The 18,854-nt window shown below is 37.4% G+C and overlaps 1 protein-coding gene across 1 annotated transcript in view; it reads right to left on the reverse strand.

Moving 5' to 3' along the window:
- Nucleotides 1–12,829, reverse strand: part of ATF7IP2 (activating transcription factor 7 interacting protein 2) — a 64,350-nt gene extending 51,521 nt beyond the window's left edge. Inside the window, exons 1-4 of the mRNA XM_075528025.1 lie at nt 11,986–12,829; nt 10,862–10,986; nt 9,902–10,036; nt 9,290–9,385 (exon numbers count right to left, since the gene is read on the reverse strand). Of these exons, the coding sequence (XP_075384140.1) occupies nt 9,290–9,385; nt 9,902–10,036; nt 10,862–10,986; nt 11,986–12,829 (1,200 nt within the window). The remainder of the gene's footprint in view (nt 1–9,289; nt 9,386–9,901; nt 10,037–10,861; nt 10,987–11,985) is intronic.
- Nucleotides 12,830–18,854: the final 6,025 nt, after the last annotated feature.

Raw genomic sequence — 18,854 nt, forward strand, 5'->3', positions numbered from 1 at the left:
AAAAAAAGTTTTTAACTTTTATTATTCAGTTCTCATTTGTACATTTGTCTATAAGGTGGCACCATGAAGACCAAGTTAGTGAATAGTAAACGACTGCTCCCAGGGAAATACAGGTTCGGTTTCCTATAACTCTGACAACATTTTTATCCCACTAAACTTATAGAATCTAATAAACACTAGTTTTAAGCAAAAAAAGTTTTTAACTTTTATTATTCAGTTCTCATTTGTACATTTGTCTATAAGGTGGCACCATGAAGACCAAGTTAGTGAATAGTAAACGACTGCTCCCAGGGAAATACAGGTTCGGTTTCCTATAAGTCTCTGGTCAAAACATTTGTCAGCCAATCGACACAACCTTGTTTTATTTGCCTTTCTGTTTACAGACAATTTATTGAAGACATATCATATCATTCTCTAACATTGAACTCATGGTCAACAGCACTGTAACCCATGCCTGCATGGAGATTTTCAAACACATATTTTCTCTGTAAGGCAATAGCACAGCCTTTTTACACTTAGGAATATGAGACAGGACTGTCGCTCAATGCTTGGGAGGTATTTTAAACAGCAATACTGCCAACAAAAAGCACAAAAATGGGCAGGGAACGGATAGACACTTGTCTATAGTCTGAGATCTGAAAAGAGGCAGCCTGTGGCCTTGTTTCACCTCAGCTGGAAGCGGGTCCTTCAAGCGGGTCGAATTAGCTGCCACTCTGCGTTTTCTTGGGAAAGCATGGTTTTTAAGCAAAACCTGCCAATCCAGACAAACTCCCCACAGAAGTAGAAGAGAATGCAATCAGCTCTACAAGGATAAGTCAAAAAATTATTACAATTAAGATTCACAGGCTTATTCCAAAAAAACTATTTAACTCTGTTTCTGTGGTTAGTGGATGGCTACAGTAATACACTTAACCTTGTGAGGCTACCTTCCAAAAAAAGAAACAAGCTAATCATGACTTCCAAGGGGGCCTGATAGGCCAGTTAAGTTCAAAGCAGAAAAGTCAGCTTGGAACGTTATGGCAGTAATGGGCAATTTTGATTGATCTTCTTGGAGGATATAAGATGATCACAGAGGTTTGTTAAGAAATGTGAAGAGTACCGAAAACTGCAATGGTGAGGGAAAAGGCCAGGAAACTTGCACCAAGTTATTTTTCCCCCCATCTTGACAATGCACTTGCTTATTCTTTTGAGAACAGCAAGGGCTGTCCTGTTGAGATTATACCTTATCCACCAACAAGGGCTGTCCTGTGAGATTACTATACTACTTACCTTACAGAGCTAAGCTTGCCCCCCTTCAGACTTTATGCTCCCAAACTCATAGAACATTGAAAAGAAACATGATTTGATTCTATGCAGGGTACAAAATTGCTATTTTTCTGTAGTGTAAATTGGAGATTAGAAGAATCCTTTAGAGAAGGGTTAGAGATAGCAACACATTCTTACATAGACCTAGACAGAGATGGAGATAGGTCAAGAATAGCTTTACATTTTGATATTTTTAACCAATTTCTGTAATTTAATAGTGATAGTTTTTAATGTGCCCTTTTCTTAGTGAGTAAGCTTTAAGCCACAATGTGACGCACCTCAGAGGCCATCCATTAAAGAGATTGAGAGAGGATCCTTTCTAGAGCTACGTGGATGCAACTCGATTCATACATGTTCTCAAGATAAATGATAGCACCATTTACCATACCTACACCCCAAACCAAACCACTGCCATCCAGCCGATTCGACCTCATAGCAGCCCTTTAGGACAGCCCAGATTTGTCCCATAGGGTATCCAAGGCTTTAGTTTTTAGAGGCTGCCCTTATCTTTCTCCCACAGAACAGATGGTGGGGTCACATCATTGTCCTCTTGGGTGACAGCCGAGCACTTAGCGCTGTAACCACTGCGCCAGCAGGGCTCCGAGGAAACCCTGGAGTTTCTCTGAACTTCTGCTGGTGATGGGGACAGCCACCAGCCAGTGTTTGCTAACTGCCTTCATTTAAACGCACAAATAAATCTCTCTCATTTTTATGACGAGGGGGAGGTTGAGAGCTAGTAGCAGATTAAATCGGGTCCCCTCCTTCCAGAAACAGGAGTCAGGGGTATTACTATCTTCCTAGACTGATTCCATCGCAACGGCCCTTGAGGAAACAGTTTTGGTTGTAAAACTGGCAAGAGGCTCATCTATTTAGGGTTTAAAAAGATTTACAAAGGTTTCAGAAAGGCAGAGAAATAATTTACAAGTTTCCTAAACATTCTACAAAAAGGAGACCGTGAGTCTTTTCCTAGTTTTTTGTCTTTTTCTTCTAGGTTGTATTTGCCCTAGAGACCATGTCTGTGAATGTCCACAAAACCTCCACAAATACCAATTTGGGGTTTACAAAAACATTTTACTAAGTAGGTGAATTAGCAAATAAGAAATCAACAAGTACTGAGAATTGCCTATATGTCGAGTAGTGCATGAAGACCAGAAACAGGCTCCTAACTTGCTCTTCCAACTGGTGAGCTATTAATAGCTGAAGCTGAATCACTGAAAACTTGTAGCATTTGCTATATACCTGTACGTTAATCACCACAAAAAGACTCCCTGCTCATCGCTCTCTGAGCTTACCTAAGGGACAGCAGGAGCAAAGCTGCAGGTACACAGTCAGAACTCTCAAACATTACTCCGTTAAGTGAACAGTCATGTCTGGAAAGACTTGGGCAACACGGAAAAGCAAAAGGTATTTGGTATCCTTACAGTTACGTCAGTTCCAGGACAAGATCAGAGTCACTTTCCCTGCTCCTTACCTCTAAGTACTAAATACTCTGGAAACAATTCAACAGGTAATCATGAACTGACAGAAAAAGGTAGGAAGAAAGATGTGCTGGATCTCCAGATCTGTAAGAAAACACCACAATGTGAGACATCCTTAACCCCCAGCCCAAGTTTCCTTTTTATTCCCCCAATATCCTAGAAAGGATGTCAGAGAGGACAGAGACCCACCTTCCTACAGCAGCCTTAGAGAAGTGGTCCAATCCCTGGCAGCAGCAGTGGAGCCCAACCAGGGAACAATCTCCCAGCCCACAATGGGGCAGGGTGGGTTTCTGGTGTGTCACCAGTACCTGTAGGACCTGACAGGAGACCTAGCCCCCACTCCACGTTTGAAACATGGCTGGGCCTGCTTCAGGGAAGAAGCAGTGTCAGCTGGGTTCTGAGATGACATGTGGGCAGTGATGGCCTAATCTGCTACTGTAGCAGCAGCAGCACCCAGCAAGGGATCAGTCCCCCATTCAAATCCAGAACAGTGCAGGCCAACCCTGAAAAGTATGGGACAACAGTAGGCCTGAAGAATGAGCAGTATCCCTAACCCTTTCCTTATACAGTGGTCACCAAGTGATACTTCCTGAATTCCCACCCAATGGTACCCACAAGCCCAAATACCTGCTTGCATGAAACGAGGGAGATGAAGAGGAGACAGAAAAAGGAAGCCAAGCAGAATAACACTACATGGGCTCTGAAAATCAAATGTCATTGGAACTATGTCTCACAAAAGGTCAGGAACTACATACTAAATCAAGATGGGATAACTGCCTGCTGAAATACAACCACCAGCCCAATCTCTTCCAAGAGTCCGCCATGAAACTGAGTATTGTGACCAGATGAGTCTTTTATGCACTAGTGAATGGCTGCCCAGACACACAATTTCTCTCCAGAGCATGCCTTTCCAACAGTGAGCAACCCCCTAATTTTAAATTCTTCTGCGATCTGGCTGTTGAGTTAGATCCCACTCACAGTGAATGACTCAATGTATAACAGAACAAAATCTGGTTAAGGATTTCCTATACCATCAAGTTCTCATGTCTATAATCTATTAATGTCCTTTCAAATTTTACTATATATCAGACTAAACCTTCAACATTTTGCTTGAAAATCTCATTAGCTAAATCAATATATGAGTCTATCACAAGTTCCACTTTCCATTCATATGGAATTCAAAAAGTCTGTGAAAATATGGAAGTAAATAATGGGATTGGGCATTGAGGTTTTTATAGCTCACCCATGCTCTAGCTTGAATCACTCCATCCATTTCTATTACTCAATAATATTGTACTGTGCGCATGTACTACTAAGGAGGCGTGGTGGCACCTAGCTTCCATGGTTGTTAAAAAGTAGACGGTTGGAATCCACCAGTCACACCCCTAGAGCCAGTAGCAGTCAGCTTCTATAAAGATTGACAGCCTTATGGAGGTGTCTCTAAAGGGAACAATAACACTAGTGAGGTAGTCACACCTTAGAAGGCTCAGCCATTTGAGATCAAGCTGCAGTGTTTGTCTGAGGACAAAGTTCAGAAGGGTGAGGAGAGGAGAAAGAGTGCAGGTGAGGCGGGGAAACACAGGGAGGGGGTGGGATGAGTGGGGGACGCATGAGGAGACTGCAGCGAATGAGATGAGACAAAATACGTATGAATTGTTGAATGAAAAGCTGATTATCTGCCCTGTAAACCTTCACCATAGTCACAATAAAAAGTTTAGAAATAAATTTTAAAAAGAAATAATGAAATTTCCCCACAAACTTTTGAACCCTCTTATATAACTATATGGACACAATTTGGCTGAGCTTTTGGGGAGTCTATCACAAGGGCCCTCTTTTTTTTCTTTTTTGTAAAAATCATTTTATCGGGGCACATACTCTTATCACAATCCACACATACATCAATTGTGTGGAGCACACTTTTACATTCATTTCCCCCTTCTTTCTCAAAACTCTCACTTTCCGCTGAAGCATTGCTCTCATACCATCTTCACAATTTTTTGTTTAAAAAAAATAAACAACCCATTGTTGTAACCATTGTGTCAATTCACTTCCGGGATGGTCTTCTTTTCTACGGAGCCTCTACTCTACTGAGATGATCTCCCTTTCCAGAGATTATTCTGCCTGATACTATGTCCAAAGTATGTGAGAGGTAGTTTCACCATCCTCACTTCTTTTTTATCTTTTTAATTTTTAATCGTTTTATTAGGTGCTCATACAACTCTTATCACAAGCCATACATACATCAATTGTGTAAGTACATTTGTTGCCCTCATCATTCTCAAAGCATTTGCTCTCCACTTAAGCCCCTGGCATCAGGTCCTCATTTTTCCCCTCCCTCCCTGCTCCCTCCTCCCTCGATAATTTATATATTATTATTTTGTCATATCTTTCCCTGTCCGACATCTCCCTTCACCCACTTTTCTGTTGTCCATCTCCCAGGGAGGAGGTCACATGTAGCTCCTTGTAATCGGTTCCCTTTTTCCAACCCACTCTCCCCCCTACCCTCCCAGTATTGCCACTCACACCACTGGTCCTGAAGGAATCATCTGCCCTGGAGTCCCTGTGTTTCCAGTAAGGACCCTCTTTTCTGTTTCCAGTAGCATGCTCATTTCTTCCGGGCTCTCCCCAGCATTGCTCTTTAGCATCCACTAGTATGGAGCCCTGGTGGTGCCGTGGTTACAGGTCGAGCTGGGACCCACTTGGTCAGCGATTTGAAACCATCAGCAGCTCCACAGGGGACTCGGCTATCTACTCCCAGAAACAGCTCTTGTAAGCCCACAGGGGGTCACTATGAGTCAGTATTGACTTGATGGAAGTGAGTTTATTGGACAATAGTCTGTTTATGAAGATCTGAGTAATTTTTAATATATCTTTTTTCTCTACTATGCTTGTCATTTCTTTTTTGGCTCTTTCAATCATATGATTCAAAATTCGTCCCACCAGGACTCAGTACACAATCCCAAAACTACTTCCATGCTTCTACTTATTACAATAGCACCCCACTTCCTGGTATCAAAATCTGTTTTGGTTTCTCAAGAGTCCTTAATAAACCACTGGAAATTGTGTACCTTACAACCATATACATTTATTTCCTCACAGTTCTAGAGGCTGAAGCCAAACTTCTGGCAGGGCAGCTGTCTTCCAAAGGTTCAAGGGAATTATCTGGGAACTTTTCTTGCTTCTAGAGGCTGCCTACATCCCATTGCTCAAGGCATGTTCTCCCGCCCTCTAGGTTAATCACACCAACCTCTACTTCCATTGCCTGATTTCCATCTTTCTTCTGTTTTTGACCTCTTGCTTTTTTTTCTTTAAAGGAACTCTTATGATTTCATTTACATCCCTAAATGGTGCAAACAGTCTGCACTCAACTAAATTAAAGATTAGCATTTCAACCCCACCCAGAAAAGCCTAGTGATCTGCTTCCTTCAGAATGACACCCAAGAAAACTCTATGCAACACATGGGAATTACCAGGGAGCTGAATTGACTCCAGAATAACAAGCTTGGCTTTTTGGTGTGGTTATTACACTGAGCTTACCTGGATAATCCAGGAACATCTTTCCACCTGAAGGTCCTTCATTTGGTCCTATCTACAACTCCCCTTTTATCATGTAAGGTAATGTACTCACAGGTTACAGGGATTCATATTTGGATATCTTTTGTGTGCCCTTATTTCATGTAGTATAGCTACAGAAAGTATAAACAATAATAGTAGCCAACATGACACATTAAAACAATTGCGATTTATAGAACATTGCAACCAACATTCTTTTTTAAGTGTACCTGGAATATTCAGCAAATAATATATGCTGGATATGAAATCCAGGATAGGTAAATCTACAGAGGCAATAACTGGATTAATGGCTCCTTGTGGGTATGGAAGGAAAGGTTGGGAGAAAATTCAGAGTTAATAATGATGAGTACAAGAATGAAGACATTTTTCTAAAATTGATTGTGGTGATGATTTTACAACTCGTCTTAATATGACTGAACTACTGAATTGTATAGTTTTTAAATTATATGCCAATAAAACTGTTGAAAAAAATCATGCCAGGTCATAAAATAACATTGAAAATTGAAATTTTATAGAATGCTCTCTTCTTAAATGAAATTGGATATGAATAAAAATAAGACACTTAGGAAAACTGCAATTATTTAGAACTTAAATACACATATGTTGCCCCTCACTTAGCTTGCATTAATGACATGCAAGCTACAAGGAACTGCAGTTACAATTCTCCGTTCTTTTCTTCTTCTTTTGACTTATACAAAGGGGCACACAACTGGAGTAGAAGTGCCAGTATTAAAGCTGTACAATAAAAATCAGTAAGAATGAAAACTGGAATAAAAAAAGATATTCAACTCAAGTCATCAGAACAAACTCCTACAGTAAGCTGGGGGCTTAACTGGATAGTCATGTGCCACACTAATGTCCATTTAGGCAACACCACAAACACTCTCACGGCCCCCTAAGAATTAAGAATTCAGAAATCCAATTGGAGAACAGGACACAGCATATCAGACCTAGTGAATATAACAGCTTCCTGCACGTAATACGTGCATCTCATGACTCCTGCATGCCAGCAATTGTGCTGCCAGGAGTCTATTGGTATAGCGCATCTGCAAAGGGGTTTCAATAAATTTGTGGAAAAATGGAATTAAAAAATAACAGAATCTTTCCACAAACTTTAAGCCCCCTCATATAACAAATAATACATGTCTTGATAGTCATAAAACACTTATTTTACTGGTTTATATATTTACTGTTCTGTACTTGCTACTGTCACTTTAATGCGAATTTTCTCAATTTATCGATAAAGTTGACTGTAAAGCAGGCTACGTTTTGACTCATAGGCAGCAGCATCCAATCTCATATAGTGTGTGCATCTCTTGACTGTTGCAGGGTTACCTATATTATGTGTTCACACAACATCCTATCTCCAAGACGCTACTGTGGGCATTAAGTAACACATGACTATACTTCTAAATAATCAATGGGCCCCAAAGTAACATCATCAAACTATTAAAACTAGAAATTATTTCAAACATACTAAAAATAATAGTACAGAATAGTAAAGTTTATGAGATACAACTAAATTTATGCTTACAGGGAAACTTACAGCTTTAAATGTTTTCTATTAGAAAGGTAAGAAGACTACCTTACCTGTCTAAAGAAAGTGGAAAAAGAACAAATTATAGCCAATAAATAAAAGAATAAAAGGCAAAAATCATTAACATAAAAAGATAAATGAAAGCATTTATCATTAAAATTTTTTTTACTTAAAATAATTCTAAAACCCTACCAAAACTATCAAGAAAAAATTGAGAGAAAACTTAAATTATCTATATCAGAATGAACTAGAGCATAAAACCACATCACTACAAACATTAAAAGGGCAGTAAAAGAAGTGTATACACATTCTTATGCCATTAAATTTAATAGCTTAGATAAAATGAGTACACCTCTTGCAAAGATGACTTATTAAACTGATACAAGAAGATCTATAAAAATCGCAATTACCCTATACCAATTGAGGAGCTGAATTTACAAGTAAAAAATCATGCTAAGAGGAAATGTCTTTCTCAGACACTTTCAGACATGTATTCTATCCCTTAAGAAGGTCATAACAATTGTCAGAAATTTTCAGGAAACACAGTAGGGAATGCTTTCCAATTCATTTATCAAGGCTAGCAGAAATCTGATATCAAAGTCTCACAAACATTACAAGTACAAATTCAGGGCCCATACAAAAGATTTTTAAAGTATATTTTATTGTATTTAAGTTTTACATAAAATACAGGTATTGAACTCTATTTATTAATATTAATTCTGACAGGTTTACACATGTACATTTCAAAAGGAACACCCGTAGCGCTATGGTTTAACTGCTAACCAAAAGGTTGGTGGTTCAAATCCACCAGTTACTTTAAGAGAGAAAGATGTGCTGTATGTCAATCTGCGCCACAAAGATTTACAGCCAATGAAACCTTACAGTTTTGTCTTACAGGGTCCTATGAGTTGGAATCAACTAGGAGGCATTGAGTTGAGTGACGTTTGATAGTTTTCAAAACAAACTTGATACAAAATCCACTGGTACTTTCAAACAAAATAATAAGATGGATAAATGGAATGAATAAATAAAACAATGAATAATTGAAAGCTATAGGATAAAATATTGATGGCAGAATCTTGGTGCAGGTGTACAATGTTAACAACGTTAACTGTGCATTTTCTTCAATCTTGATGTATATGTTTGAAACCTTTCATAATAACATGATAAAAGAATCTATTCACTTTCAAAACTGAAGTAGCATTTATTTTTGGTTAGCTATAGGCATTTTCTCCAGCAATAGATTCACAGGAAACATTCTAAATATGAACTTACTGTCATAAACAGTTGGACTGTAAGAAATTAGTATATTTTTAAGTTAAGGCAGAAGGTAAGTGAGTCAAGTATGTTATTTAAATACCTAAAAATAAAATCACGCCTATGTGTTTATACCAACCTTACAGGCTACATTACTGGATAATATGTTTGCTTCCAAACAATTCCTTTGAGATAATAATGTTTTAATACGTCTTTGAAGTTTTGCTACTTTTGCCTAGAAGAGAGAAAAACAAGTAAATACTACACTAGAGTACTCTGTATATCAAGCAGAGGTACACGGAGAGTGCTATTTTCAAAACAGTTTTGTGAGACACATCTATCCAGAGAAATGATAAATTTTATTTAAGTTCATCAAAATATTTAAATCAAGTTTGATGCTAGTAAAATACCCAAGAATGAAGGTAAAAATATATCAAACTCCTACTGGGTCCATAGTGAGTTGGCAGAAACATCCATCAGCAACCATTGAAAAGTTACATAAGTAATCACAGGAAAGTTGGAACACAATAAACCCAACCCTGAAACAGGCTGTACAAGCTCCTAAGTGTGTCTTCACTTCCACTGCTCCTACAGAAGAAATGTTGCTGAGATACAATAAATTCTATGGTACAGCCTTACTTCTGATATTTGGTCAGGAATCAGATTTATGCCTGCCTTGTTTTTCTTTGCTGATAATACATAAAACCCTGCTTTTCAAAATGACACAAACCTGATCAAATAAAAAACTTACAAAGAGTTCATTAGCTATTGCTTCATGTTTACTCCTGCACTGTGTCTTCCCAATGCGTTCATTCAATTCTTTCAGTTTGTTATCGAATATTTTGTAATTTACACTATCGACTTCCTGTCGAATCAAATGCTGGACCTAGAATTTAAAAATAAAGAAAATCTTATGTTTCATATTTAAAAGTAATTTTATTTTGTACTTCAAAAACATAATTTTGTCTGAATTTACTGTGGCCCAAAGAATGTCATTTATATATTGTTATTCATACTTAAATTACCATATCAGTCGTTCTTTAAAATTTACACATCAAACTCAGCAAAACATATGTAATATTTTAAATTATTAGATATTGGAGGTTACATTTATTCTCAGTGCCAATTTTAGATTCCAATAGTTCCATATTGTAACTGGCACTATGCATTCTCTCTAAAAGAGCTCCACAGGTCTATAGGAGAGAAATGAAAGATTACACAAGTTTGAGCCTTGACTCCATCACTAATAATCTATATGCCCTTGGGAAGTCACAAAGGAGAATTTGAGCTATAGTTCTGGTAAAGAATATTGACTGTATTGTGAGCTGCCAGAAGAATACACTAGTTTGTCTTAGAAGAAGTACAGTAAGCATGCTTCTTAAAAGCTAAGTTGGTGACCATTCATCTTGATGTACTTTGACCATGGTATTAGGAGAGACTATTTCGGGGCTGACAACCACAAGGGACAATAGTCCGAACCCACCAGCAGCTCTGTACTGATGGATCTGCCCATGTTCTTTCTAACCCAGTATTCTACTCTTTAACAAAGAGTTGCAGTCTTGAAAACCCACAGGGGCAGTTCTATCTTGTCCTATAGGTTCATGATGAGTTGGATCCACCTTGATGGCAGCGAGTTTGGTTTTACATCTAATTTTTTTTAATCCAAAGGAAAAGCTTCTGAAGCAAATATATTTAAGCTCTAAGATTTTACCTGCTCTAGCAATGTTCTTTGCTTTTCCTGAGCTACACTAACAGTTCCATTATTTTGCACCGACATCTTCACACGCTTAACATTTTCTTTGTTTTCTGAAAACATCCTCTTCTTTAGATTATGGCCTTGAAGAAATGAAAAGATCAGAGATTTTTTTAAAGCCTTCTCAGGAAGAAAAAGAAAATTTCTCATTTCAGGACTCTAGGCAAATGGAAAAATTAAAACTAAAAATAATACTAACAAAAATTTAAATTACAGCCTTTAATCTTCTATTTACAGTTACTTTAGTTGTCCTACATTATACTAACAATTGTTTAGGTAATCCTACATACTTCATGCAATTTTAAGTTCACTTTAACATTCTGTGGTCTTGATATACAGAATTTAACCTATGAAATTAGTTTTTAAAAAATATTTTACTAATCAACAAAAATATCCCAATTCTAATAAAATATATTTTTGTTGTATCTTAAAACTCCTAAGCTTCATTTAGTAAATATATGGTGCCTCTCTCTCTACATACACACAAAGACACACGTGCACTAAGCTCGTAATGTATTGTTGGCATGTCATTTATAAGTCAATTGTACTGAAATAAAAGTTTGGAGAAGTCATTCAAAGTTTAGAGAAGTGATTCTCTCAACTAGCCTTAGGAAGGAAACCTCTTTGTTCATCTAGGAAGCAAAATTTCAAAATAAGAGATATAGGTGTAAGGAGTCGAATAACTGTCCCACATCACCTGTGACAATTATTCTCAGTATATACTTGTATCCTTACAGTATTTAGAAAGTTTTGCTGGGTGTTTTTATTCTTTATCATTTTAATTTTTTGTTTTTCCTCTGCCTGGCTCACTCCACCCTGTTACACCTACATCTGTGAAGCTTCTTTCCATCATTCAGGGTTGTACTATTGCTCTTGTCTTTTCTCTGGCCCCAGCCTCAATAAACAAATATCCATTTAAGTAAAAATGTACACATATTCAAACTGCTCACAACAATCCCACATATCCTTAATAGTCTTTTAAAATGCATGCATGCATGCATAGTCTATCTACAAATTTAAAATACCCAAGAAAAAAATGTCTATTTTAATTTACCAAAACATACAAATAAGTATACACTTACCATTATTGCTCTCAATGTCAAGGAATGGATGGCATGGTGAGTCTGTACTTCCACAACCTGAAATGCTGGAATGACAAGGTGTACTGCATTCTTCAGTTTTCAGACCATCAGCAGCACAGTTGATAGCATTTACTGAATTCATCAAGTTGGGTGTTTGCCCAACAGGTTCAAACCAGGAGTCTGAATCTAGATTGTTATTCGGTTTTCCATCCAGGAAATCCAACTGGGAGTCTGTTTCCAAGTAGGAAACCATCTTGTCGTGTCCCTGACCATTCAAAGTACTTACTAGTGTATACTTTGGTTCTTGAACTACACCTCTCAACACATTAGGTGAACAGCAAAAGCATTTTAGATGGCAATCTCCTTCATGTCGCTCAATAGTGGATCTTATAATATTTGCCTGACTTCCAAAATGATTTACAGAAGTGTTCTGTGAATTTTTTGCCTCTTCTATGATTAGCTTCTTGAGAGAATATACCGTTTTACCTGACTTCTGGTAAGGGCTCACTAATCCATCAATATAGTCCAATCTTGTTTCTGAATCGACATTTTTTTCTACAGATTCTAGTAAGTTCAGAGGGAATCCATTACTTTTCTGTGAGCATACTAAATATTTGCAATAGTCCAATGATAAAAGATCATTTTCAGAATGTCCACATTTGTTTTGTTTGACAGCAGTACCTAAATTCTGATTACCACTTGGCACATTTTTCCCAACTGTTGTTGTTTTCAGGGGTTCCACAATCTTTAACTTATTCATGAGTTCTACTTGCTTCCGGCAACTTGGCGGCATTGTTTTTTTGGCTTTTAATATTTTCCGGTTACTTTCATCTGGACTTGCCATCTTTCATATCCTACAATTTAAGATACAATATTTAATTATATTTTCCAGTCAATAAATGTTTAACTCTTTACCATATTAAAATAATGTCTTGAGATTTAGATAATTATTTTTATTGCAAAGAAATCAACATAAATTTCCATCTGTCAGTGAAGATATAACATTTTATATAAATCTACAACTTTACCAATTTAAAATTTATACTAGTAAGCCTTACCTAAACACTGAGCTTAAGGATTTATGTCTACTTTTTGTTATAGTACACCATCATTAGGAACACTCACTTTTAATTGCCCAAATCATAGTTTAGAAAATCCAAAGATCAAACTATTTTTCTACATTAAAAACCAAAAATTTCACATAGAACATTCCATTTTCAACAAGTAGTGGTGTCTTTTAATGGATACAAGACAGGGCACCTGTTTAAATAAAAAGCTAATTTAATTTGGATTGTACTATACATTCTTAATAATCTTTAATAGTATTAATTGTAAAAATGACTAACAGAGAGAAAAATTACTTGAGCGTATAACCTTTAGACTATCACCATGAGTGCCCCTGCTCTCAGAAGCTATGCAGATCTGACATGATTAATACTTGTGTAAGAGACCACCTGGGAACACTAGGGGCTTTAAGCAGTTAAACTTTACATCTACTTGAATTTATATGAAAATGTAGGGGTGGAATCCAACCAGTCAATCAAATCATAGCCTGCTGGTTTCCTCCTCCTTGGGGTGTAGCCTTTTTATAAGAGAGAAACAAAATTGGGAGCGTCTCTCTCTATATATCCCTTTGCCTGACTCCAGGGGTGGCCTGATGTGGATTGTCTGACCCAGAGAGCTCTCAGTGCCCTGCCATATTTTGACTGATGTTGGATCTTGTGCACCAATCAGGCTCTGAGCTTTCTGCAACCCGCTTCACCTTTCTGTGTCATTGACTTGCAGCTTTATGAGCCAGAAGATGGATCTGGCTAGCACAGAACCTATGGACTTAAGTTAGACGAAGCTAGGATGCTTTCTTGATATAAACTTGCTTTGTGATATCAAGTTCCTTCTTATACATATGTGAGTGTCACAGATTTTGTTCCTCTAAGCAACCCAGACTAGCACAAGCGGTTTACATGTTTGGCTGCTAACTTAACGACAGTTCCAGTCGCTAGCTGCACGGATGCACAAAGCTGTAAAGATTTCCAGTTTCAGAAAGCCAAAGGGGCAAGTTCTACCCTGTCATAGAAGGTCGCTATGAGGCAAGGGTCAATGGAAAGTTTTTTGTTTTTAATCCACAGCACTGGATTAGGCACTGGGCCTGCTACCTGCACACTTGATAGTTCAAAGGCTACTTGCTTTCAAAGATTTAGTCTTGGAAATTCTATGTACAGTCCTTGAGTAGAAATCAACATGATGGCTGTGAGCTTACAGTTAATCCACATTACTAAGCAGCCCTTGCTCAAAGAAGCTAAAATAAATGAAAGATTTTCATACCAAAAGCAGCAGAACTTAGAGATTGCCAAAGAGAGGGTAAGGGGAAGCGGATAAAGCAATGGGCTAGACTGCTGACAGTTGTTAAATTGCCTGAAATGGAAATTAGTAGTCAATGAGAGAGAAGTAAAATCAGGAAGCAGATGAAGAGTCAACTACTGGGAGTCTAATTACTAATTTAAACCACTGAATACAGTGTTGATTATCTGAAATATAAACGCTCACCTAATTCACAATTTTAAAATGTTATCTACAAAAATAATACAGATTGATGAAAGGATGAAGTAAAGACTGAAGGGAAACCCTGAAAGGGCAATTCAAGGGCAAAGTAAAATATTATTTAAAAATGTGCAAAGACCTGGAGTTTGAAAGCAAAATAGCAAGACTACACGGAACATATAACAAATTGAAAGAACTCAAGAAAAAATTCCAGGCTTGAGTTGAAATATATTGATCCACATAAATGAACAAATAATCCAAGAACCTGGACTATATAAAGAACATGGAATGAAAACCAGAGGACAACTTATGGAGATAACACAACCTTGCTTGCTCAAAGTCACTAGGATTAAAAGTACTTACTAATGAAGGAAATTCAAAATGGGTTAAAACCCATCATTTAAAAACAAACAAAAACTTCACAACTGGATCAATAGACATCATGATAAATGGAGAAAATATTGAAGTTGTCAAGGGTTTCATCTTGCCTAGATCCACAGTCAATGCTCATGGAAGCAGCAGTCAAAAAATAAAATATTGAACTTATGGAATTGATCAGGACTGGACTGGGATGTTTTATTGATGAATAAATACTTCTTGATATAAAGTTATCTCTTACACACTAGTGTCTCTAGATTTGTTTTTCTAATCAACCCGGACTAACACACATACTTCAGATATCGAGAGACCAGTTCCTGGAAAAGGACATCATGCTTGCTAAAGTAAGTCAACAAAAGAAGATGGAGACCTTCAACAAGATGGAGTGATACAATGGTTGCAACAGTGGATTCAAACATAACGAATGTGAAGATGGGGCAACACCATTAAGTGTTTCATTCTGCTGTACCTCGGGAGCACTGTTGAATCAGAACCAACTCCACAGCATCTAACAAGGCGTCCTGGTGGCACAGTGGGTTTGCTGTTGGCCTGTCACTAGTCTTCTACAGGAGTAGCTGTAAAGATTTAGTCTTAGAACTCACTATGATTTGGACTCACTACGATGACAATGAGGTTTCGGATCATCCACACCACCAAGAGCCCTGGTGGTACTGTTGACTATGCACTGGGCTGATAACCACAAGTCAGCAGTGGTTCAAACCCACCAGTAGACCTTCAGTAGGGAGATGAAACTAGACTCACTGGCAGTGGAGGCATTTTTGTTATCCACATCACCATAAGGTTGCTATGGAATCAACTTGATGTGATTGGGTTGGCTTTTCTTTTTCCTTCCTTCTTTTGCTATTTCCATCATATTTGATCTGAACTATAAGTAGAAACTGATTTAAAAGAAAAGAACACTAAAAAAGTATAGGACACTCCAAGGACACTAAAATAAATATAAGGAAACAAATTATATGGCAATGAACTATATATTTCTCATAGCTAACAAACCAGTGTTTATTTATTTTTTACCCAGATGTTTTATTCTAGTCCCACATCCTTTACAGCACACATCCATTTAGCCTATGTCTACCCATGCATGCTATAGGTCACCATAGCACAATTGTGTATACAATAGTATTTACTTGTGTTATCTTTAACTCTTGCACTCAGTGTCTTCCTCTACCTCCATCTTTTTTTTCCTGATATGCCTCTTATTAGATATTGTCTTCCTCTTTACCCAAGTTAACAGAGTATTTCTTAACTTCAATATCAAAATAGAATCTAGAAGCTTTGAAGTAATAAACAAGTAAATAAATACAACAAAAGCTGCAGTGTTATTACTTTTCTTTTTTGTTAATTGGGTGGCTGATTACAGAGCAGATCAACAATTCATACATATCTCGCTTCATGTCATTGATTGCCATGCAAACCATGTACCATCACAGATGGTAATGGTATCACTTTCTGTGTTTCCTGTCTCCCTTCCTCCTTTCCCCCTAACCCTTCTTGATTTTGCCTTTAGGTAAATACTGCTCATTTGATGTCAAGTGGTTGATTATTCTAAGGTGTTGACACCTTTTGAGCATTATTGTTCCCCTTATAAACCAATCTATTGTTTGGCTAAAATAATTTATTTCCAGACCTTAAAGGCGAATGAATGCCATTGTCTAGTTACTACTAATCTCCATCTAACCAGTAAGCCTTGTGTTGTGTTTTATAATTTTGAGTTTTGTTCCACATTTTTCTCTACTCTATCCAGGACTTTCTGTGATTCCTTTAAGAGCGGTTGATATCACTGGTTCTTCTAGTTTCCGGGTTGTGGAGACTGATGTCAGTCAGTGTGGTCCACTAGTACACTGGACTCTTTGCACGTATCTTTGATTTTCTTCATTCCTCTTTCCACAAAACAAGGAGAGATCAATAGTTGCACCTAAGATGGCCGTTCACAAACTTATTTGCTTGGTAACACTTTTCTTTTCTTAATCATTTTATTGGGAGTTCTTACAGATGTAACATTCCATAGTTCAATCACATCAAGCTGTATTGTACAAATGCTACCACAATCAGCTTCAAAACATTCTCTTCTTGAACTCCTTGATATCAGCTCCCCTTTGTCCCCTCCCTCCTAGTATTTTTCCCTTATCTTACACAATCCAATATATCTATTCAAATATACTTCTTTTGTTCAATCCCATCGAATGGGCTTATACAATCATCAATGCTATCAGCTCCAAGTCCCTGCTCACCAAAGTCGGAAGTATTAACACTTTGCTTGTGGACTATACCAATTGATCTTTATATTCCCAAAGACCATGATCCTGAGCCCCCAGCCCTGTGACTCATTATCTCAAGGTATTTGATTATATCTATGAATTTTTCACAACTTCGCACATGTATACTCAACATTCATGAACATATTTGCAGCAAAGGTAAATATTCATGTACAAAAATCCTCTTCTAAAACGATATGTTTGTTACATAATCACACTCACCCTTCTATGCCCAACCCAATCAGCCTGTGTGCCCATCCATTTATCCTCTCATAGATCACCATTACTGGAGGACTTTAAATAGATATAACATTATTTACATGTTTTGTCTTTAAATTTTACGCTCCTTTCCCTGTCTTCTTCTGCTCTCTATCATTTTTGCCAACTTTGCCAACCTCATTCTGATGGTGTGCATTATCTTCCCTGCCATCCAAGTTAACAAAGCATTTAACTTCAACATCAAAACAGGCTCTATAACCTTATATAACACACACCCCTCTGCCTGAGTAGCGTTTTAATTTTATTATCTATTTTCTTACTTGAAGCTTTCTTTTCCTATAATCTTTCTCATTACAATATCATAGCATCAGGAACAGTGCATAAGGCCTGAAAATTGAGGTAGATATTAACTGAGAAAAGAAATAACAATGAATTACAAGTTGTAAAAAGCTAACAGGTATTCATAAATATCACAAAACGCAGAAAGGTACATAATATATTCATTAAAGGCTCGACACCTATATAATTCTATTTTTCTATATGACTATATAGTATTTGATTGTCTCTTCATCAATATAATTCTATAGTACTTTTCATAAAAAGAATGAACATACAAAGCCTTGCCTCTAGCATGGATGACAAATATTTGATCAACATTTATTTTTATTAATAATCAGGAAACACCTAGAGAAATACTTGCTGATAGTGCTACGGTTTTGCACCCACAAATCAAAAATTCTTATTATAGCTGGAAGGCAGAGTTCCTATTAAAAAATAAGAAAGAAACATGAATACAGGTGTATGGTGATTATACAATTGGATATGATATGTTGTGGTGTATGCTGAATTTATTCCTGACAAAAGAAAAATTCTGTTTTGACCTGAAATTGGGTGAACTAAATCTTCTTGCACTTTCATACATGCATAATTGGTACATTTTTTTCAGACTACCTTTGGATTCATAAACTTTTAACCTTTGTGTCTCCACTACTTATACAGCCTTCAGGTATCAGGCACCAACAAAAACCAAACCAAACTCACTGATATCAAGTCAATTTTGACTCATAGTGACCCTATAGGGCAGGGTATAACTGACCCTGTGGATTTCTGAAACAGTAACTCTTTAGAGAAGTAGGAGAGAAGCCAGCCTCCTCTTTGTCCCATCAAGTGGCTAGTAGTTTTGAACTACTGACTGTGGACAGCAGTCAAACACATATCCACTATAACACTAGAGCTCCTATGTCAGAGACCACATTTCCATCACAATCAAGCTGATTGTCAATAATCACCTACACCCTCTCACTACCATTGAGTCAATGCTGAGTCATAGCAACCCCCCTGTGGCTTTCAGAGATTGTAACTGTTTACGGAAATAGAAAGCCCACTCTTTCTTCCTTGGAGCTGCTGGTGGTTTTGTGCCCACCATGTAGATCGCAGCTCAACTTATAACCACTCCAC

Source organism: Tenrec ecaudatus, chromosome 12 (genome assembly GCF_050624435.1).
Source record: "Tenrec ecaudatus isolate mTenEca1 chromosome 12, mTenEca1.hap1, whole genome shotgun sequence".
Classification (NCBI taxonomy): Eukaryota; Metazoa; Chordata; class Mammalia; order Afrosoricida; family Tenrecidae; genus Tenrec; species Tenrec ecaudatus.